General features: G+C 44.9%; 1 protein-coding gene across 4 annotated transcripts in view; it reads left to right on the top strand.

The window, feature by feature from the left end:
- Adgrf5 (adhesion G protein-coupled receptor F5) overlaps positions 1-23901 on the top strand; it is a 93488-nt gene that overhangs the window by 62170 nt on the left and 7417 nt on the right. For 3 of the 4 annotated variants that reach the window (XM_050119330.1, XM_050119328.1, XM_050119329.1), the window contains exons 6-17: positions 104-213; positions 1084-1142; positions 1718-1863; positions 3153-3374; positions 5096-5299; positions 11003-11173; positions 13216-13335; positions 13488-13697; positions 15083-15301; positions 18650-18802; positions 20609-20817; positions 23233-23412. In XM_050119330.1, the coding sequence (XP_049975287.1) occupies positions 104-213; positions 1084-1142; positions 1718-1863; positions 3153-3374; positions 5096-5299; positions 11003-11173; positions 13216-13335; positions 13488-13697; positions 15083-15301; positions 18650-18802; positions 20609-20817; positions 23233-23412 (2003 nt within the window). The remainder of the gene's footprint in view (positions 1-103; positions 214-1083; positions 1143-1717; positions 1864-3152; positions 3375-5095; positions 5300-11002; positions 11174-13215; positions 13336-13487; positions 13698-15082; positions 15302-18649; positions 18803-20608; positions 20818-23232; positions 23413-23901) is intronic. The other variant, XM_050119332.1, reaches the window with a different exon arrangement.

Genomic DNA, 23901 nt, shown 5'->3' with positions numbered 1-23901 from the left:
ATCTGTTAAATGGGTATTCAACTTTACCTCAAGCAAATGTCTCTTTGTATTGTCTGTATTCAAACACCAATGAGCCAGTTACATTTTGCCCTGTGTTTTTCAGCATATATTACCTTAAAAATCAAAGTCAGACTGAACATAGGATTTCAAGAAGACCTCAAGAATTCGTCCTCTGCCCTCTATAGGTCCTACAAGACTGACCTGGAAAGAGCGGTAGGTTTGAGCTGCTGGAGTCGTTTACCCAAGGAAGTGTCTAGGTGGAACAAGAGAAGCCCATTCCAGTGGACAGGGTGCTTACACACATGTAATCTAAGGTGTAAGTGAAGTTATGCAAACCCACCTGAGAAGGGGAATTGAGAAGTACTCAAATCAAATAGCATTCAGAGGACAGAGCATCACCTTGGCCTATCAGTTGACCCTTTTCCCCGAGTAAAAACAATTCAGATAAGATTTGGTAATATCAGTTCACCAAAATCAATTCCGAGACTTGGGAGCCTGGTCCAGGAGACGTAGGTAGGTAGCTCAGGTCTGCTCTTCAGGCATTCTAGAATTCTTCTGTCTTGTGTAGCTCAGAGCACTCTGCCTAGTGGACGGCACTGCCCCCCCCCCAAGTGGGCAGGGATTTCCTACATAGATAAGGATCCTCCCTGGGCAGGGCAACTCAAGGCTTCAAGCCTGAAGTCCAACTTAGAACTCAGAGAGTTTCCAACTTCTCTACCCCTGGAAGTCAGTAGGCATTCACTCTAGGAACATTTTATAGTTACTGAGCTATAAAGACAGAGAAGTCTTTGCGAGTGGTAACTGTCTCCCAGCTGCAACTGTTCAATCTCTCTCTCTCTCCCCTCGCAGCCCCTCCAACTTCTCTCCTGCATTTCTCTGAGCACCTTTTTGTGCTCTTAATCTACTGTTTCCTTCTCTAATAACTGATATAAATTATTAGAAATTACTTCAAGGCCTTGACAAGGCCACCACTAACAAGATACATAAAATAAAGTCGGACCTGGGTTGATCATGAGTTTGAGTAAGCCTTGGTATTGTTCACTAGCCTTTGATACATGACCTTTCTCTTGTTTTATTTTCTAGTTCCGAGAGGGTTACAAGACTTTACCAGGATTCAAATCGGTGACTGTGACACACTTCACGTAAGAATGATGTCATTTATTCATTTTTCTATGAGGGCAGAAACCAATCCACCAGGGAAGAAAATCAAACATCCTCGGGCTATCATTGGGGGGTGCTCGGCAGGAGCAGGTTGTTAGAGGTGAGAATGCAGAGACGCATCCTTTAGGGTGGACCTCCTTAGCAGCAAGGAAGCACAAAGGTGTGCTCATTTCATGCATGCAAGCGTTTCACAGACAGAAATACATCTGTAGTTCTGAGAGTTGGAAATGTCAAAGCGGAATCCTATCGGGTAGCAATACTGCTAGAAGATTGTGCTAGGCAGACAGGGTTGCAGGGTTTTCTGGTGCACCTGGAGCCTAGAAACCTGTGGGTTCAGCTCGCTGTTCCCATCTGGTCACTTTTCTCAGTTGTATTCCTGGTAAGTCTTGCCTCGGGCTACCGATTAACATTTGAAGACAGGCTTATTCTAGTGATTCCTTGCAGATAATAGTACTATTGGCTTCTGCTCTTTTGCTTTTCCATGCAAAGAGCCACAAGGATCTAGACCCCTCCTAGCTCAGTTTCTGCTTCACTTAACTGAGGGGTCTCTGTGCAGCAAAGGCAGCGTGGTTGTGAACTTCGAGGCCCAGTTTATATCCTCACCACTGCCCGGATCAATTCACAAAGCCAACGAGCACGTCACACAGAACCTCAACCAGACCTACAGAATGGACTACTGCTCCTTCCAAGGAACGCCGAGCAGTAAGTGGAATGTGCTTCATCCTCACACACGTTCATCTGGGCTAGGCATGGTGATGGTTGATTAGAGCCAGGGCAGAGGTTCTCGCATGGCGGTGTGTGCCGCCACACTCTTCACAACATCAAGGGGGTGGTTGTGACAACAAATAAGCAGGTAATGAAAGCTTGTACAACAGAACTTTCCTAGGCTGTCAAGAAAGATAAAATTATTAAAATTCCAGGACAATAGATGAGTCTAGAAAATACGAAGCCAGGTGAACCTGACTCAGAAAAACAAAAACTGCATGTCATGTTTCCTCTTCTATGTAGATCCTAACTGTTACTGTGTGACAAGATAGCAAAAGGGAGCTCCCAGGGTGGAAGTGGTGGGTGAGAGGGAGGTTCGGAAGAGAAGATGGAACAAAATAAATTATTGCTAAAATGTTGTAACAGACCAGACATGGTGGTGCACGCTTTTAATCCCAGCACTCAGGAGACAGAGGCAGGAGAATCTCTGTGAGTTCAAGGCCATCCTGGTTGACAGACAGAGCAAGTGTCAAGACAGTCAGGGCTTCATAGAGAAACCCTGTCTTGAAACAGACAAAAAAAAAGTGTTATAATGAAATAGACTACTATATACACTAAAATAAATAAATAAATAAATGAGGGAGAGGATGAAGGCCCAGGAAATCATGGTGATATTTCTTATGATAGAGGCCTGGGTCACTGGGTGACATCTGCCCCTTTTTGACTAACATACAAAAGCCGGAGAGTCAAGGAGATGGGAACAGGGATTTATAATAGAAATTCTGTGGGTTTCCTAAGTTTAGATATTCAAAAAATCCATAAATGCAAGGCTAACCCCGCAGTGATGGGGGCCATAGTCACAGCAGATGCTGACACTAAGTAGGGTCCATTGTTGATTTAGAGGGTAGGTCTTAGAGCTTGTTTGTACCACACTAGCCCTACAAAGACCCATATGTATTTCATCAAAGTCTCAACCCCGGATGGTTCTGATGCAAGGGGAGGCTTCCAAACTGCCGCTCCAGATGATTTAAAACAGTGGCTGGAAATACATGACTTTAGGTACTCTCTTCCAGTGGGGTCCAGACATGGGCTCTGTCTGGTGCCTCAGCAGGCAGTGGGACCATCGTTACTCAGGGAGTGGTAAGGGGGGGCCTGTGGGCAGGATTGTGACCTGCAGATGCTGAGAAGAGCCCTCAAGAATCCTGGAGAGGCATAGTCTGGAGAGCCGGCTCCACAGTTCGCATTCACTGAAGCACAACCCTCCCACTTTTCCTTTGAATTTCCAGATGAAACGAAGTTCACCGTTACACCGGAAGTCATCTTAGAGGGAGACAGCGTAGTTCTGGAGTGTGAAAGTGAAATCGTGTCCTCCAACACGTCTTGGTATTATGGAGAGAAACGCTCCGAGATCCAGAGCGGCGGCAGATTCTCCATCCACACCTCGGTCCTCAACAACATGAGCTTGGTTTCCCGCCTCACCATTTATAACTTCACGAAGCGCGATGCCGGTGAGCTTCCGACCTGAGACTGGGGGAGGAACTCAATGGTGTGCTCAGAGCGACAGCCCACAGCACAGGGAATGGGGCTGAGCTGTCCACAAGAAGCCTGATGACTTGTTCCAAAATGGAAAAGTCGTCCCCTGGCATTCCTGTGTGTGTATTTGTGTGTATGCAAGTGTTGTGTGAGTGTTTGCGTATCTGCCTGGATTCCCTGCCTGTCGGAGGTTGCAGTCTACCACGGGCGCTTTGGCAGCTCTCTCCAGGCTCGGGCAACATGGATGACACGGTAACTCCTTCCCCTGGCCCTGTTCTCGGTCTGACCTTATTTGGAGAGCGTCTCTAGGCCAGGATACTTGGCTATCTCTAGTATGACCCTGGACACAGTTCCCTGCAGAAGCTTTCCCTCTGCTGCTTATATGGTAATTAGACACTGAGGCTTGCTGTAGGGCCGTGCTCCACAGAGGATAACTAAAGGTTACTGGGAGCTTAATGTAGGAGTGCGCCGTTAACTACAAACTCGGTGATTCTCCAGCCATCGATCCCAATCCTGCATATTCCCTGCACTCTGGAATAAAGCTGAGCAGACTCACCGAAGCTGTCTCCTGGAGAGCTGTCTTCATCGCGCTCACAGGCTGTGCAGAGTTCTCTGTCATCGCTTCTGCCCCTTGTACCCATAGACTGGTGGCCAACAGGCCTTGAGGAAAAGGGGACCCAGACACACATATCCACAAGAGGTCAGACTTCAGAGTGTCTTGAGACAGGGTCTCTCACTGACGCGCACCCAACAGTCTGCTCGGCAGTGAGATCTGGTGGCCCACCTGTCTCCACCTTTAGAGTTACAGATGCACGCTACCATTTCCATCTTTTTAGATGGGTTCCAGGGTCTGAACTCAGATCCTCATGCCTGCACAGCAGACCACGAAGCATCTTCCCAATTACCCAGGATACTGTTTTTAATGACATAGAAAAATCTACTGGTATATTTTGAATTTTACTAGTGTATAGTATAGTCTTATGATGTTTTATTTTAATTAACCTACAAAATTTTAGTTTGCTGAGATAAAATTGGCATATTACATACCACAGATATTTTAAGTATATAATTTACTAGGTTTGGACACATACACTTGAGAAGGCATCACCAAAATGAAGTTGGTGAATACATCTAGTCTCTCAAAATGTTCTTGTTCCCTAAAGTAATCCCTCCCTTTGGCCTTTCCTGCACCCAAGTGCCTACTCCAAGCAAGCACAAAAACATAAATTTCAGAGATTAACAATGAGCCTGACACATTCTAGTATTTAATAACTCCAGTTAAAACCAGATGTCAGTGGGGCCAGTTCTGTTCTTCCGAACCAGTAGGGCCAATTCCGAACAATAAAGAGGTCTATACATGCATGAACTCTTGTCACATTTGTGCAGATTCTGCATTCTATCACAGGATTAAATAGCATGCCAGAATTATCCATGGTCCTCCAATTCTCAGACTTACCAATTTTGTTTCCATGTCTTATATTCCCACACTTGTCCCTGAGAATGCCTCGACGGAGACCTTTTTCTACTTTTTACCTTAGGTCATTAGACATGCCTGATTGACTTGACAGTTTCTGAATGTTCCTTCAAGGGTGTCCTTGAATCAAGCCTGGGATGCCATGATATGTGAGGTGCTCGATTTTATTAAGAAAAATTCATTGGAGTGATAATAATTCATAATCTTGTGAACTCTTGACAGGTGAATATCGCTGCAAGCTGACATTGGATATTTTTGAATACGGGGATGCCAGAAGACTAGATGCCACTCCCATCCAGATTCTGGCCATGGAGGAGAGGAAGGTGGTGTGCGACAGCAACCCCATCTCGTTGAACTGCTGCAGCGCGAACGTCGCAAACTGGAGCAAGATTGAGTGGAAGCAGGAAGGGAAAATAAAAATTCTAGGTAAGCATGGCAGATCAAGACCTTTTGCAAAGAGGGCTCTTTGCTTACCTCTCAGTAAGTAAAAACAAAAACAAAACAAAACAAACAAAAAACCCGAGATATTCTGGACCATAAACAAAAAAAATTAACTAGGTTTTGATTCCAGCACCAGCCTAGACACTCTAAAACAAACCCCCCAAAACACTTGTATGCAAACATCACACTTGCATTGTGGGCAAGATCTTAGCAGATCAAGACGTGAGAGGGAGTGACCTAGTGACTTGGGTCCATAGCACAGCTCATCCTCCCTCTCCTTTCTACCCTCAGCAGAAAGCTACAGCTGAGCAAGCCTGACCTGAGCTTCTCATCTTTGTCCCTGTGTGGGCCTACTCCCTTACACACTTCCTTCAGCTTTTTCCGTCTCTCTGATTCCAGCTTGTGTTTCTCTGCATACTTATTTCTCTTTCACTCACTACATGTCAGTTCTTACTCATCAATTTTTTTGCATGTGTATGCATGTCGTATGTGTTCACATGTGTTGGGCCATACAGAACGGGGATACACATGTTTAAAGGGCAGAGGCTGACGCTGAACTTCCTCATTGATTGGTTTCTTTCTTTAACCCAGATCAGGAATTTTGCTAGTATAGCTAGCTGATTGATCTAGGGATCTCCCATCTCTCTTCTGCATGCTGGGATTTTGCAGGCTGCTGTATTTGTACGGATATAGAGGATCTAACCAGTCCTCAGGCATATATGAAAGTGTTTTACCCACTGGTCTATTTTCCCAACTCTGCTTTTGTTTTGCACTGAGATCTAACCTGAAGTTCCTCACCCTCCAGTTCATGCTAGATAGTAAAGTAAAGCAGCAATGGTGTCTAAAGACATGCATCCGTCAGCAAGAGCATTTGTTCTTGCAGAGGACCAGGGTTTGGTTTCCAGCACCCACACTGCAACCATCTGCAACCCCAGTTCTTAGGGTCCTAATAACTGACCTCCTTGGGCACCATGTACACATGTGGTGCACAGATACACATGGAGGCAAAACACCTAGACACATAAAATAAATTCTTAAAAAATTAAACTAGAAATAGTGACTTTTTATAACAGTTTTGCACAAATGTTAGCCCCTTAAAAATGATTGATAGTGATCGCATCTAAACTTGATCACAAGTTTGAAGCTAGTAGTTTTACCTCCAATGAGAAAATAAGGAAATTTGGATCCAGATTAAATTGCTTTTCCCAAGGTTCTCACAATATGAAAAGAAAAGAACTAGGACTCTCCACTGATCTCAGTTCATGAGACCAGCACTTTCTCCATCCGGTGAGCCGGCTTTGGACCTAGTTGCTGGCAGGTTAGATACAAAAGCACCATTTGCTATTTAGAGACCATATGAGAAAACAGTCATCTCTTCTTTTAAGAAACAATAATATTAGGCCAGGCTATGGTGGCGCACGCCTTTAATCCCAGCACTCGGGAGGCAGAGGCAGGCGGATCTCTGTGAGTTCGAGACCAGCCTGGTCTACAGAGCTAGTTCCAGGACAGGATCCAAAGCCACAGAGAAACCCTGTCTCGAAAAACCAAAAAAAAAAAAAAAAAAAAAAAGAAACAATAATATTGTGTAAGACATTTAAAGAAAAAAAACCTTTGAACTAAAATGGAGCGCTACACACGTTGTGAGTGTGCTACATGTTTATGTTACAAAGTCTCTGCCCTTAAGCTAAGCAGTGTTTTTATTACAAGTTTAATATGAACACGTCAGTCTCTACCCACACTTTCCTGAAAACCTCTAGACTGTAAAGTACATTTCACCTACACATCTGATTAGTCTGGCAAAGACTGAGAAAGACATCTGGTAAACCTGAAAACTGTCGGCAGGGGACATTTAGTCACTTCCCTGGTTTATAAGGAAAAGGTGGCACAGGCATCCTGAAGGCGCTGCCAGATGGAGGAGAAGCCTTGCACAATTCCCATGGCTCTGGTGGAGGAGCTTTCAACCCAGAAGGTGACAAGACCTCGCCCTCTGGCAGAGAAACCAGGAAGTCTGCAGTGGGATGCTCGGGGACCTCTCTCTCTGGTGACCCCTTTGCAGACTTTCCTAAGTACAGCAAGGTTGACCAGCCTACAGAACAATGGATTTCCTGCATAGCTTGTTATCCTCCCACCCTGACCCCAGCCAGCCCTGGCCCCCAAAGCAGCTTGATGGGGTGCTAAGTTCTACAGTGAGGATTGCTGGTTTATGTACCCACAGCACACTGACAGCCTCATGTCACACCACAGCCCTGATTGCTAGTAAAGTCCCCCTTGTCTTTTAAAGCTTAGAATAACGTCCTCTCCTCTGATAGCCTTTGTAGACACCCATGTGAAATGACCTTCCTCCCTGCTTTGAACCTGCCTGCTGTACTGAATTTTCTTTTGTGGGACCTGTCCTTGACACATCCCTATTGTTCTGTCTATTTCTATATTCATCTCACTCGGCATGGTCCGTTACCTTGCCCGTTGGGTGAGAAGGCTGGACTTTTAGGGATGAGTTACATTCAGCAGGAAGAGGAAGGGGAAGTACGAGACTGTAAACACTGGTATCCAGGTCCGAGGCTGAAGGGTGTGTTGGAAGCCAGGGTGTGGTTTGGGTTTTGAGAGGATGAAGAGGCAGGTGCCAAGGAGAAGGGCAGATTAGGGCATGTGTGTGATAAAGGTTGCTACCATCTAGGGGTCTGAATCAGGTTTGTCTCATCTGCCAATTAAAGAATTTAAAGGCGCAAAGAAGTATCAAGGGCAAAGGCCAGCAATGGGAGAAATCTCCAGTATGACAGAAGAGTCAGCAGCTGAAGAAGGCTCTCATGAGGGGAGAAGAAACACACTCAATAAGGCCCATCTAGAGAAAGCAAGACAAAGACCTTCTGCAAAGCAAAGGAGGGTTTCGGGAGACTAAAACCAGGTTTCTCCTCACTGAGGTTTTAAGGGTCTTTGAGTGGGTTTTCTTCTTCAATTTAGGGTTTGTCATTTGCAACGAAGACAGGGGGTCAGGTAGACTCACGAGTGTGGAGATATATTTATGCCGTAATCCAGCCCTGGACTTGTTGAGCTGGTCCACTGGTTGGGGTGGAGAAACTAGTGGGAGGAAAAACCCCACTAAGTCTTTGTTTTGAGATGCCAGGCTTTTGTCTCAGGGAAGAAGGGCGGGGAAGTTTGCCATCTCTATTCTCTATTGTCTGTTTGTCCTCTTCCTATCTGACTCCTGGTCCACAGCGCCACACACTGCGAGAAGAACGTCTGACTTTGCTGTACACACAAGTACGTTAGACGAGCAGGGCTTTAGAAAACTAAGCATTCCCGGGCGTCCTGGTGTCTCTGTGTGCTTGATGCTCAGGAGGCTGAGGCCAGCCTGAGCTACACAGCAAATTCAAAGCGAGCTTGACTTATCTAGTGAGACCTTGTCTTACAACCCCAAATAAGTCAATTACAATAAGAAAATGAAACTTACAGGCGGCATAATGAGTAAGTTGAAGGCGGAATTAACTGAGAATTGAGACCCAGATGTAATCAGTTGCAAAGTTCAGACAACACAGTGGGGCCTGGGAGAGTGACCTTGCTTTGATGGAGTCAGCCTTGTTTCAGGATCTTAAGCTCAAAGAGCATTTTTTTTTTTAATAAACAAGTGTGTAGAAGTACAATGTGAGGAAGTGCAGGTAATTAAAGTGGCCTTTAAGATTTTTAATTTGTGTTTCTGCCAATATCAGTAAGAGGAAGCACTGGATGTGTGAGTTTTGTCTGGGGAAAAATAAATAAATTGCATGTGTTGAGTTTTGAGGGTAACAGAGATGTCAAATCAACACTTGGGAATTTGCCTCAGAAGTTTCCAAGCAGGACATTCCTCTTAGAGTCGTGTGGGAAGTCATCCAATCTCAATTTATGACAGGAGCCAAAGTTGTGAGGTTGCTGAAAGAATGAAGAGAAAATGAGCAACAGTGGGGTGGGGTGGAGGGAGTTGGGCCAAGCACAAAGCAGGGAGCATCCTATGCATTTAAGAAGGATGCTCGGATAGGGCCTTAGAAACGAGATCCAGGAGGATGAGGTAAAAAAAGATAAAGGACAGACCTGAAGGCTCAAGCAGCCACAGCAGGTGGCTGGCAGTGGGGAGGGCATAGTGCAGATCGTCTGGAGAAAAGCCCAGGATGGAGGAAAGAGGACGTTCTTGTTGGTCTTCAGGAAATACTTCTGCTAAAGCAGAGGGTGACAAACGTCAGTTTCAAGATGTAAACTGGGGGAGTGGGAAGCCAGAGATAACACATGCAGAAACATCATGAAAAGTAGAGATGTTGGGGGGAGAGGGCCTTTCACACGGGCAGACTTGGCCAATGATTTGACTCCTGTCTGAGGGCAATGTTTTAAATTTATACAGTCAGTCAACGTTGTAGAACCCTGATACAGATGTGGCTTTCTTCTGAGAACTCAGCTCAAGAAAGGATGGGCAGAGAGAGGACGTCTTTAGAGAATTAGAAGTGATGTTGTCAACATGAAAGAGAGAGGGAATGGGCGGAGTTACTCCAACAGACCCTCGGGTAGGAAGATGGTTGTAGGAGCCGCTTTTCTGCCTCCCTGCTTGAATAACTAGAGAAGAAACCAAGATGTAGAAGCCATGGCTTATTTCTGGCTTACAGTTCCAGAGCAGACACGGTCCACCAGGATAGGGAGGGCCTGGAAGCCAGGTGTGCTCATGTTTCATCCACACACAGCGAGAACAGGAAGTGTGGCTAGGCTGTGAAAGCTTAGAGCCAGCCCACAGTAATGTTACTTCCTTCAGCAAGTTCCCACATCCTAAAGGTTCTGGAATCTTCCCAGAGAGCAGTGCTAACTGGGGACTCAATCTTCAAACATATGGTCCTATGGGGGACATTTGTCATTCAAACCCCAACACTGGTCATACGTCAATCAAAATAATAAAGGCATCTGTCTAGGGTGACTGCTGGCGTAATGAAACTCCATGACCAAAGCACCTGGAGGAGGAAAGGGGTTATTATGCTCACAGTTCCATTAACAGTTCACCATCAAAAGTAATGAGGGTGGGAACTCAAGCAGAACAGGAACCTGGAGACCAGAGCTGATACAGAGATTGTGGAGGGGTGCTGCTTAATGGGTTGCTCCTCATGGCTTCCTTAGCCTGCTTTCATGTAGACAGAACCCAGGACCACCAGCCCAAGGATGGTACCACCCACAAGGGGCTGGCCCTCCCACATGGATCACTAATTAAGAAAATGCCTTACACCAGATCTTATGAAGGCATTTTTTTCAGCTGGGGCTCCCTCCTCTCTGACGACCCTCGCTTGTGTCCGGTTGACGTAAAACTAGCCAGCACAGCACAGCTCAGCTGACCTGCTACAGCTGAAAGACTGAATTTATTTGGACACTAACCCATCAACTTACTCTGTCTTCACTTTGGGAGGGTGTAAATGTTTAGGGAATGTCTGGGGACTGCAGTTGCAGATGAAGTGGGCAGGTTGAAAATGGAGACTGGAGTGAGAAAAATCATACACAGGGTTGTTCTAGAAGCCCCGGGAAGATGATTTGGAGGGTGGGTTGTTTCTGGAATGGAAATGATGATTTTGGGAATATAAAGCTGCTAGCAACTGAAAAAGTATGAAACTGAAGTTTCCACTAAAAAGCTTGCTACTAATTCAGAGTCAGACAATCGTGACGTCAACAGATCTGTTTGTGTCGTTTCAGGGATCCCAGAAACAGACGTAGACTCAAGCTGCAGCACTTACACCCTCAAGGCCGATGGAACCCAGTGTCCCAGTGGGTCTTCTGGAACAACAGTCACCTACACGTGTGAGTTCGTCAGTACCTACGGAGCCAGAGGCAGTAAGAACATAGCTGTGACGTTCGTCTCTGTAGGTAAGAACTCTTGCCGTAGACGCTTCAGACAGATGTAGGGTGCCCTTGCCAATCAACTGGGATCACCAGTGGGCTAAATAAAGCTGGGCCTTCCCTGGGAGTGGGATGGTGGTTGGATGCCCCTCTATGCCATTTCAAGTCAGATGGAATCCATTTTAAGTTGGGAAGGGTCAAGTGGGAAAGAGCAGTGAGAAACTAATCCCCTCGTTTTGATAAAGAAAGCAGAGGGGCCGTGGGAGCCATGTCCCGATCAACTCAGTAAATTCACGCGACCACTAACCCCCTTTCCTTTACAATTCAGTTCCCCTCCTTAAGTTCCGACATCCTCACTCACTTCCCCGCTGTTCCTCAATTCCTCTCCCAGTCTGCCTGTTCTAGAAACAGCACTGCAGAGAGTTAGGACAATCTGAGTATTTGCATTGTCCTATGGTGTCTCCTGATATCCACACATAGGAATCAGAGAGACAACAGGATGTGTTGGCAGGCTGTAAAACCTGTGCGTTCACCCACGGTGACGTACTTCCTTCGGCAAGTTCCACGTCTTAAAGATTTTGTAACCTTCCCAAACAATATCACCAACTGGGAACGAAGTGTCCAAAGACACGAGCCTAGGGGAGACATTTCTCATCCAAACCATAGCGCTGGTAATACACCAATCAAAATAATAAAGACATCATTAATCAGCTAGCATTACAGAGTCACCACCACTGTAATACTCTCCTTCCACCAAGCCTATGAAAAGGAACCATTTGCAGCCTTTTTTGAGAAGTGTCATGACAACAATAACTATTTGTCTCCTGCACGTGTTCTGCTACTAGAACTTAGTGTTTATACAACAGCACAGGCTTGTGTGGGCCCCGTCCACAGCACAGCTCTCTGAGTTAGAATAAGAGTGTACAGGCATGGCAGTTTTCACCACAGAACATTGCCAAGTTTCCAGAGTCCTCGAGGAGTCCCTCTAACAAGCGCCTGGTTCCTCTCCTGATGGCACACTGGCACCTAGACTTAGCTCTTATCTGGATTCCTGGGGGCATATTGTAGAGGTACGGTTAATCCTCGCTGAAAATCCCTGGTCTGGTCATCTGACCTCTTCTGAAGACAAGAGAACCAGAGAACCAGATTTCTGGGTCCATGAGGCTTTGCTTTCTGCTCAGCCATGGCTAGCCCTCAGAGAGCCATATCCAGATCCCTCCAGTAAGAGAGGGCAGAGTGAGGGACACACTTTTTTTTGTGTCCTCAGCCTGAGAACTATGCTAAGACATTATGGAAAGCACTGGCTTCTTTGGATCATCGTTAAGAATAAGATTCATATTGATTGGAGGGGCAGGCCTGTGGTGGTCGACTCAAGGAATGAGCAATTCGCCTCCATGGATGGCCAAAGGAAGGGCCATTTTGAGATGTCAATCATGGGAATGACATGCTCCCAGAGAAAAGGAAAAATAAATAGAACAATAGAAAAATAAACTGTGGGATTTTCTTATCAGCATCTAGATCTACAATGGTCTCAACATTGTCAACAAACAACGTCTTATGAATCTGTGGGAGAATGCCAAAAATAGCAGTAAACATGACATCAGCATGTATATAACTTCGGTTATAATATTGTATATAGTTAAAACCAAATAGCTATAAACAATCCCAGTCTGCCTGAGATAGTCTAAGTATAATTATTTGGATAGTGAACTTTATGATCTGTCTAGGGAAAAACTAAATCGAGGACTCATTCTTTTGTTTATGAAGCACTAACTATATACTAGACCATCAGTAAATGCTAAGGGCACACCAACAGGGGCTAAAGGCTGTCTTTTTACTGGGGACAGATACATCGTCACAGTGGTGTGACGTTGGTGGTACAGTGGTAAGCACAGCTCTCTTCCAAGACGCGACACAGTGTTGTGGGGGAACGTGTCTAAAGAGTTGATGTGCCTTGTGAGAACTCAGTCCTCTGTCTTTCCCTTGAGGGGTCACAGAGGAGGTGGGAGGGGAGCCTGGGTGAAGCCAACATCCCTAAGTTTGCAACCCTTTACCCTGCTAATCATCAGGAGATCATTCCAGCCACAAAGGGGAAGTGCCCGAGGTCCTAAGGCCTGTGACGGAAGTGAGTACAGTTCAGAGCACCACCACCAACAGCCTAGAAACAAGTAAAGCCCAGGAACAGCAAGGTACCAATCCCGCGTTGGCACGAGTAGCGTCAGGACGGTCCGTGTTGCTGTCTCTGTCTTAAATTTTCACTCCTGTGTCGATGTCATCCGAAAAACTAAACATTGGATTTGTTGTCGCTTTTGTCTTGTCTGTCCTGTTTGCCTTCTTTCAGCCAGCCTAACAATAACCTCGGACCCAATTTCTGTTTCTGAGGGACAAAGCTTCACTATCTCATGCAGCAGCGACGTGAGTAACTATGATGAGGTGTACTGGAACACTTCCACTGGCATTAAAATCCACCCAAGGTTTTATACCATGAGCAGGCAAGGGGATCGAGCGGAGTCGGTGCTGACGGTGAAGACCTCCACCAGGGAGTGGAATGGTAAGGGAGGGGCCAGACCCTGCAGTAGACTGTCTAGACTCCTGCAAATGTGCAGTCGCAAGCAGCAGCTGCTTCCAAAGGCTCTGAATTGGGGCATGCCTATGGTGACTATCTTAATCACTCTTTGTGGGTGATATGGTAGTCCTTTAGGGGTAGATAGCATGCTCCCGTTTATAGATGTGGCATACAATGATAAATGCAACATTAATCATGATGGTACAGGTTTGATTGTGCAGACTGGATTGGCATTAGCATCTGAGTCCACAGCCTGCACTCCTGCTTCATGACAGAAGTTGTTTCTAAATAACTTCATGAGGGCCTGAGAAACTGCTCGGTCAGTAGAGCACTTACCTTGCAAGAAGAAAGGCCTGAGTTCAATCCCCAGAAGCCACATAAAAGCCCAGAAGAGTAGTGACTGCTTGCAACCTCAGCAGTGATTGGCAGGGAGTGAGTGGAAGTGGTCCTGACAGGCGAATCCCTGGAGGCTTGCTAACCTGCTTAGTCTAGCCTTCGTGGCAAACTTCTAGTCCAATGAGAGACTCTGTCTCCAACAGAAAATGGAACGTGCCTAGGAGACACCACACTGGAGGTTGTTCTCTGATTTCCACATTTTTGTGTTTACACATATACATGCATATGTACACACACATGTACTCCCATGCACACACACTTACACACACAAATAATAATACACCTTTACTAAATGCTTGGTACTACACTACCCAGCTGTACTATGAAAACTCTGGGAAGTGTTTACATTTCTGGTTTTAATAAGAGAAGTATTTGTATTTCCTGTTTATAGCTCTATGTTGTTAATGTTTCCAGGAAGTACAAATTTTGGAGAGCGGTAAGGAATCAGTAGACCTGTGTGGCAGCAGCTGATCCACAGATCTTTTATGATACAGTAATTACTGTGATAAGTACATAAACATCCGGGGCAGCTGCTTCAATGGTGGTTTGTCCTCGGGTGGCACGGTGTCCTTGAGCCTAAGGGACCACTCATTTAGACAGACAAGTGGGTGCAATGGAACCTCAGGGTTCATCACGTCCCAGATCTTTACAAACATTCTTCTCTGCACACCCCCAGACTCCCACTCTTTCTGTGGTTGTGAGAGAACCATGGAGCAGGAAGTTTGGCACCCAGTTTCACTCTTACCCTTGGATAAATCATTTAATTTGATTGGTTGGAGTGAATGCTTATGTGAAAGAAGGAGCGTTATTGGTTAGTTTTTAGGACATGGGAAGTTCGCAGGAGGGAAGTCAGTCAAGCTCTTCCAGCATCCTTACCCAAGTTGGGGAAGGAAAGCTAAGACTCTTTTTCTCGCCAGTGATGCCCTTTAAGAGTGATGACTTCACTCTGTCTCCCTTTTGCTCCCTCCCCTCAGGAACCTACCACTGCATATTTAGATACAAGAATTCATACAGTATCGCCACCAAAGATGTCACCATCCACCCACTACCTCTGGAGTCAGATATCATGATGGATCCTTTGGAAGCCAGTGGTCTGTGCACCAGTTCCCATCAGTTCAAGTGCTGCGTGGAAGAGGAGAAAGGGGAAGAGTACTCCGTCACGTTCCACGTCGATTCCTCAGCCTTTCCTGCTGGTAAGAGGCAGACCTTCCCATGGTTAGGTCACATTAGCTCATAGACAGGAGGTTTTACTCTTAAAGCAGACATTGAAAAGTTTCTGGAGACGGAGCCACACTTGATGTACAGGAATGTAATCCCCGTTACTCAGGAAACTGAAGCAGATGGGTCTGTGCGTATAGGGATGCCTAAGCAACATAGGGAATTCAAAGATGACCTAGGCAACTTAGTGAGGCTCTGTATCAAAGTAAAACCAAAAAAATGAAAAGAGACCGAGGATGTAGCTCTTCTTCAGAGCACTTGCCCGGCATGTGGGAGGACCATGGGAGCAGTCCTCAGGACTAGATAGAGACTCCATCAGGGATGAAATATCATGGAGACTTCTTTGTTATCTTGCTGTGGTATATGACTGACAACTCACTAGTTTGAAGCAGCTGTGGGTGGAGCCATAGATTCATCTCCACTCTCTCATTGTGGTTGAGCAGACATTCTGATAACCCCTCCTTCTGTGTCGTAAGAGAACTTGATAGAAAATGGCCCAATAATCTTTCCAAATGTGTAACTGGGGCAGAAAGCAAAAAACAGCCAAGCACCACAGAGGAAAAGAAAGAAAGACCCACACTCTAGCAAGAATTATGCTTCCTGAAGGAATTTGGCATTAGCAGAATCCCAGAACCTTGAGCTTAAGGCTGTGGGGCTCAGGAAGACCTTGCTCTTTAAAACAGTTTTTTAGGCCAGGTGGTGGTACATGAGGCCAGCCCAGTCTACAGAGTGAGTTCCAGGTCAGCCAGAGCTGCACAGGAAAAGCCTGTCTCAAAAAACAAACAACGGGCGGTGGTGGCTCACACCTTTAATCCCTGCAGGCGGATCTCTGTGAGTTCGAGGCCAGCCTGGGCTAGTTCCAGGTCAGGAATCAAAAGCTACGGAGAAACCCTGTCTCGAAAATCAAAACAAAAACAAAACAAAACAAAAACAAAAACAAAAAAACAACAGCAACAACAACAAAATCAAACCAACTGTTTTAAACATTTTTTTATTTTACTTCATGTGATAAGTGTTTTTTACCTGTATGTATGTGTGTGTGCAACACATTTGTATAGAGCTTGTGGAAGTTAGAAGAGGGTGTTGATTCTCCCGGAACTGGAGTTATAGATGGTTATGAGCCACCATTGGTGTCTGGAAACCAAACCCAGGTTGTCTGAAAGAGCGGCCAATGCTCTTAAACACTGAGCCATCTCTCCAGCCCCAGCCTTTTTTCTTTAAATGGTGGCTGAGCCACTCCCTGCCACATCCCACTCCTGGCACAATGGCCGAATCGTCAAAGGGTGACATGCTCAGTAGAGACTAGGGCAGAAAAACAAAAGCCATTAATCACGGTTAGAAGTCTGGCTTCTTCTCTGGGTGCACGCAAGTTCTCTAAACAGTATAGCTTTCTCACTCTCGCCCCCCTTTGGACATTGTTCTTGCACTGTGTAGGATTCAGGAACCCTAAGGTGAGGAATAATTAGCTTCCAGCTCTTCACTGGTCATCGTCTTGCAAAACAGAATAAAACAAAGTTCAAATCCTCTCTTGTAAAATGTCCCACAACTCCAAATCTCAATTACACACAGCTTACTAATTCTCCCAATGACTGTCTTTGGGAATTTGCTCAGCCTGAGAGCATAAGACGCCAGGAGAAAGGGGAACAAAGGGGCCTTTTTAGATGACTCATAGAGATGACTCAATGATTGAATGTAGGGGTCTCTGCATCCACCATGGCGAGCAGAGCAATGAGCCATTGGAGACAGAAGGCAATTTGGTACAACATGGCTAAGTAACTGGTGTTGATTCAAACTTCAGGAGTTTGACCCTAAGTAGTTTATTTTAGGCATATTTAAACAGTGCCATTTGGTGATAACATCCCTGATGATAATTAATCCCATGTGCTCAATAAGCATTTATAAATCTCCGTGAAGAACAAAGTATGTCATCTGCTGTAATAAGCTAAATAAAGATCAGACATGACTGCATCTTTGTAAAGTACACATGACACCTTCCATAAAGATAGGCCCCATGGATTGACTGAGAAAAACAAACTCATGATAAGGGCCTGGGAATGGATTCATTGTGGTCTTGGTCATACAGATAGTGCAAAGGTCACCAGACCATTAACCTCTGCTCTGAGCCTTCTGGACAGATGACAGGTTATGCATCCCTTCCTTTAAAGGCACGGCTCTGTGTGTTTAACATTCCTGGTTCCCTAGTGCTTATCTGTGAACACACAAACCTCCACACCTCCTATAATTTGAAGGCCTTACTGCTCTCGCAGAGGACCTGGGTTTGGCTTTCAGCATCCACATTGAGCATCTTACGACCATCTATATAACTCCAGTTCCAGGGCATCTGGCACCATCTTCTGGCATCTGTGAGATCCTGCATGTACACAGTGTACATACAGACAAGCAGGCACACATAAATTATAAGTAAATTAATAATAATAATAATAATAATAAATAATTTAGGTATTTATTTTAACGTCTAGAAAGGCCCATGCTATATAAAATGGAATGCATATAACACTAAATATCATAAATAAGTAGGCCAGATTGAAAAGGCATTGGAAGTTAAGAAAAGTAAGACTTCAGTTAGATAGAGAGGGCCATGTTACATTACTGGCTGACAGAGAACTTGTCCAGATATTGAAGAATGCCATTGTCTCCATCTTATGCCATTATGCATAAACTGGGTGTTTTCATGTGCCAGATACTGAGACAAGCCCTGGGAGAGATAAATGAGACTGGGGACTGTCTCTACTGACTCTTCTCGGTTAGTAAAACAGAATGACCCACAGGCTAGAGAGAGGGCTTAGTTCCAAGCATACACTGTTCTTGCCGAGGAGCCAAGTTTAAGTTCAGTTCACATCACCCAGCTTAGGTGGTTCAGAACCAGCAGCGGCTACAGCTCCGTGGTGCCTTGTGCCCTCTTCTGGGCTCTGCAGGTAACTGCACTACCAAGCGCATACACAGACACTCATGGGTCCACATCATTTTTAAAATTTTAAATAAATGTTCAAGTATAGAATAAAGAGGTAATTGTAAATCACTGAGAGATCAAGTGCAATCAATATACCGAGCAGCATATGGACTCAGACTTGAAACTATGAATGGTTTAGGTGACATTTTGGCTAGCACTCAGTCAAAGAGGAATTTATTTATTAATAGCCAGAGGTTATTTTCACATAAATATGTGAACCTACCCTAAAAATAAATGTCATAAATTCCTAGGGGTGTTTGAGGAAGGTTTGTTTATATCAGAACATCTTGACAACCTGTATGTCTTGGCTACTCATGCTGTGAATTCACATTTTCAATAACACCGTCTTTAGAGAGAGAAGTCAACGGCAGGCAAGCATGCTACAAATACAGCCTCCCAGCAAACACACTCCTATGTCCCAAAAACATCGACGTGTTTTGCCACTTTTCCAACGCGGCCAACACCTCGGTCCGGAGCCCGGCGATGAAGCTCACCCTTGTTCGGGGTAAGTGCATTTCAATTTCGCTAAAATCATACAGTCATGACCAGGGACTCCTCATTCCTTTCCTCCATTTGGATAGTCAGTAAAATACATTCCCTGTGTCGTGCCTTGGGTAAACCATAGGGAATACTAAAAGAAGTCGAGGCCATGTTCTCCTGCCTCTGGCCTAGGGGTGAGATGGAGAGATGGTTAAAGGTGTGGTCAAAGCTGCTGAGACAACCATAAAGAACTACTCTGGGTGGCCAGAGGCTGCTTGGTTGAACTCTCCTGCTGACAGTGGAGGGCATCTTGGGAGATGAAGTCATTCTGGGGTTGGATCAGAAGCTTAAGTGGTTTGTGAGGCAGACTGGAGTGGGCCGTGCCTGTGTCTCACTGAGATTCCTTGGGGCTAATGTCAAGGGGGTGTGTCCTCACAAGCACCCCTCTCCTGAGATGGAGCCATTTGAAAGGAAGAACAGGTGCCTGCCTTCTCCATCCTCTGTCACCACTGAGCCAGTGTGACCTGGCATATTCTCAAAGGGAAAGGTCATGGTCATGTCCTGTGGGACTATTTCTATGTGAGCTCATGTAGAAGTCACCGGGTGACCAGAGAGGCAGAGTGATAAAGATGATTTCCTGGGAACAGGATCCCTTATAGACAAAGGCTCCCTAATTCTTCCACCTAGTTGGTTTACTAAATACCCGTGGACATTCTTGCCCTTATTGGTATCTGGGACCTGCCCATAAAGTAGGAAGGCATTATGACCTTAAGACCCTTGGCAGACAGGGTAGTCTCTTAATTGAATGAGCATACATTAAGTTCTTGGTGTTTTCCATGGTTTAGATTTCATCTGCATATAAAATGAGAGTCCTGGGAATGAGAGGTGGGAACGGATCACAGTGGAAAGTGACTGCAGATTGGCTGTGGGGTGAAAGCAATTAGGGGCTTTGGAAAGCCAGGAACAAAAGGAAGGTGTTTAGTTCTCGCCGGGCCACTGGGAGCAAAGGCAGTGTGAACTCTAGCACCAAAAGCTGCTCAGCCTGATCCTGATTTCTTCTTCCTTGTTCCTGTAAACTGTCTCTTTTGAAAATCCTTATACATTTCTTTAATAATCTTGACAGGGGGCAGGGCAGGCAGGTTAAGCTATCTCCTGCCATCCACAGTAGCTCTGATTGTGTTGATCGCGGCAGCTGAGACAGCATTTTCCCTCACATGCACAAGGCCGTAACCATCAGGGAAACAAACCTACAGCCAGATGATTTTACAGCTGGGAAGGGTTTCTGAGCAGAAACTGCCCACCTATGGCTCCGTGCTGGTGCTTGGAAATATTCAGAATCCCGAGTGACTTGGGGTTCAAAGTTTCAAATTGAAAGTGCCAACTTCTTTTTAAAAGTCACATACAGTCCCTAACCACTGGTTTTGAATTTTCTGTGTCATTTTGAATGTCGCTGTAAGTTTCCACTGTGCACTGCACTGTATAACAAGAGGACAGCTTCATACAAGTGTGTAGTGTATACTGAGTATACCCCAACTCTTAGCCTCCCTCCTCTCCTCCTTCTCCCCCTCCCCGAATAGTCCTTTCTGTTCCCCTGGATTATTTCATCTCTGCATTCATGCATTCATTATATATATGAATTTATGATTTTATGAATCTATATACAACATACAAATGAGAGACAACACACAGTACTTGTCTGAGAATGGCTTTAATGTTCTTAGTATGGTCATCTCTAGTTGCATCCGTTTACCCACAAACAATGTAACTTCATTCTTCTTTTGACGGACAGAAATCCCTGACTGTCCCTTGTGTTTCCATCTCTCTGATACAGGGGAGAATATCACATGTCGGGATCCTGTGATTGGTATTGGAGAGCCTGGGAAGGTCATTCAGAAGCTGTGCCAATTCTCAAAAGTTTCCAGAAGCCCTGGCCAGATCATCGGTGGGATCGTCACTTACAAATGTGTGGGCTCCCAGTGGAAGGAGGAGAAAAGAGCCTGCATCTCAGCTCCAATCAACAGTTTGCTCCAGCTAGCCAAGGTGAGAAACCTGCAACCCTCGACTCTAAGCCATTGAGGAGGGCTATCTCTCTGTGGCTCAGCAGAATTCTCTGCACTTAGGAAAGTTGGCCATGCACCTCTCCAAAATGCATGGCCAAAATATGCTGTATTGGCTACTTTTCTAGCTACTGTACCATAAACATGACAAAGGCAAGTTAAGGAAGGAAATGTTGTTTTAGCTCCCAACTGGAGGGTGAAGTCCATGATGGCAGGGAAGGCATGGATGCAGGAGCACGGGGAGGCTGGTCACATGGCATCCATAGTCAGGAGGCTGAGACAGAAGATGCTGGTGCTCACCTGCTTTTACCTTTTCATGCAGCCCAGGCCGCAGACCCAGAGAATGGGAGCATCCACCTTTACAGTGGCCCTTCCCACTTTACCCCAGACTAGAAACTCCCCCTTAGATATGCCCAGAAGTTTGTTTCCACTGTTATTCTAAATCCCAGCAAGGTGACACTCAAGATTAACCATTCAAAAAATGAAACCTAGAAGTGCTTTAAAAACCACTTACATTTTAATATGATGGCAACAAAGTGTGTGTTGTGTTTCGGGATCACCTGGATGTCTGACCTCAACTGCTCAGCTTCCCATGTCCAAGACCTACAAGGGGTGTCGCATTATACGTCCTTAGTAATCTCTTTCAAATAGCTCTGATAGCGAATAGCTATAATAGTTTCATAAAGGGATGATATAAAAATAAGATTCAATAACATATCATCTAATTAGGAGAGTATTGAAAATGAACAACACAATGACATTGGTGGAGATGTCCCAGTATAAACTATTTAAAATAAAATAAATACCTGTGTGTTCACAGAAGAGAAACTCATCAAAGGCTTCTTATAGGAGACAGATTTTTTTCCCAGTGAATTCTTTTTAAAGTGTTGGAAATGCCGATAGTTAGGAAGCAGATGTATACAGATAGATGATATGATATAATCTGATGTCTTAGTCAAGATACTCCAGGAATAAAAGGAGACAACTTTTTTTATTTTATAATAGCATTTTTATTATTAAAATATAATCACAAAATTCTGCCCCATTCTCTTGCCTTTCTCCAATTTTTTTCAATGCCTCACATTCCCCTTTTCTCTTTATATGTTTATGCATACACACATACATACACGCAACCTTCTCAATCCCTTCACTGTTGCTTGTATGTGTATGACTTCAGAGCTTACCACTTGATACTGGATGACTGTTTAGGAAACTCATCTCTTGGGTAGACTACTTCCTCTTCTCTCAGTGTTTCTTAGTTGCCTGTAGTTCTTTGTCCAGGGTTGGGAACTCCATGAGATTTCCCCTTTACATGTCAGCATGTCTACTGTTGTCCTTGTGCAGGTCTTGTTGTGGCAGCCATATGACTGAGGTACCATGGGTGAAGCTGCCTTTGTCCTTTCTAGGAGACACAGCCTCACAGCTGAGTTCCAAGTCCCCTGGCTCTTAGAATCCTTCCATCTCTTCTTCCTCAGTGTTTCCTGAGCCTTGAGCACAGGAGTGGTGTTGTAGATGTATCTACTGGGCTGGATGCCCCGTGATCTTTCATTCTCTGTGTTTTGACCAGTTGTGGGCTTCCATGATGGTTTCTGTCTATTTCAAAGAGAAGTTTTGTTGATGAGGGTTGGAAATTACACTTATCTGTGGATATATGGGTATGAATTTAAAATGCAGTTAGGAATTATGTGGTTTAGTGAAGTGGTGGTCTATGGTTCTTCTCTAAGATCCATGACCTCACTAGCCCCAGGGAGTTGACTAGGTTTCTAGCAGCAGGCATGATTTCCAATTTCCTTCCTGTTGAATTAGCCATCATTCCAATTAGATAATAATTGGTTACTGTCAAGATGGGAGTGCCATTATTGCAACCATCTTGCCATCTTGGTCTCTTCTGAGGGCCATAGGCTTCACATGAGACTGCAGTTGGCTTCACTCCCTTGCACCTTGCATCGTATGTACTTCTTTTGTTTAAATCTCAGGACTATGAAAGTAAAAGAGGGCACTCTTAATAATTATATTGAGATAACAGATATAGAACAATGAAATAGGAGGGACAATCATATTCCCACTCAGAAGTATCAGTAGTACAGGGGGAAAAGACCAGTAGATGTGTTTCCATGTGGACAATAACAAGTTTATTTTACTTTAACTCTGAAGCAATCACATATTGTTCCTTTGTTTCTAGTTAGATTTCAGGTGGCATATGTTTAGCCCTTGGCTCTCTATGCATGTAATCTTAATCTTTTTCCATCCTGAGAGGCATGCACGGATAGTTTAAGGGGTGAAGGCTTTAACTTACAGTATATACTATTGATTATGGGCATTGAGAAAAAAGGAGAGCACAACTCCAAGATCACCAGGATCAAAATATCTTCATTTATTCTGGCATTTTTTAAACTAGGCTTTGATCAAGAGCCCCTCCCAGGACCAGAAGCTCCCTGCGTACCTGAGGGACCTTTCCGTTAGTGCTGGGAAGGAGGAATGGGATATCCGCTCCTCTCCAGGAAGCCTGGGCGCCGTCATCAGCATCCTTGATTTGCTTTCAACAGTTCCAACCCAAGTGAATTCGGAAATGATGAGGGTAAGTGTACTTAAGTCCTGTGGGAGTTTGAGGGGTCTTGCTTTCCCACACCTCTGGACTTGTGTTCAAGAAGCATTCCTTCTTCCCATGCAGACGCATGTTCAAGAGCACTGATTTGGATAGGAGGCTAGCACAGATGCTTTGCAGGCTGCAGCTTCTAGATCGGGGGTTCTCGATGTCTTTAAAGAATCTGTTTTCATTTCTTCATTTAAATAGAATGAATTCCTACTAGTTTTTAGGAATTAAAACAGTTACAAAATATGTGCCCGGCTACAAAATATGTGCAAGGTGGGTATGATGGTGTCAGCTTGGCACCTAGGAGGCAGGACAATTGGCACACTTCTCTCTGAAGAGAGAAGGTATATGAGACTGCTTTCATTAAAATAATTAATATAGGAAATTTCATATTATTTGTGTGTGGCATCATTCCCTAGGCTGGGGTTCCTGGGTTACAGCATGCATGTGTTAATCCATTGCACTCTGCTCTTG

This window comes from Alexandromys fortis, unplaced genomic scaffold (assembly GCF_014885135.2).
Source record: "Alexandromys fortis isolate MF-2015 unplaced genomic scaffold, M_Fortis_MF-2015_v1.1 scaffold_145, whole genome shotgun sequence".
NCBI classification, from domain to species: Eukaryota; Metazoa; Chordata; class Mammalia; order Rodentia; family Cricetidae; genus Alexandromys; species Alexandromys fortis.
The sequence above is the reverse complement of the archived record's forward strand: the minus strand, read 5'-3'. Positions and strand labels throughout refer to the sequence as shown.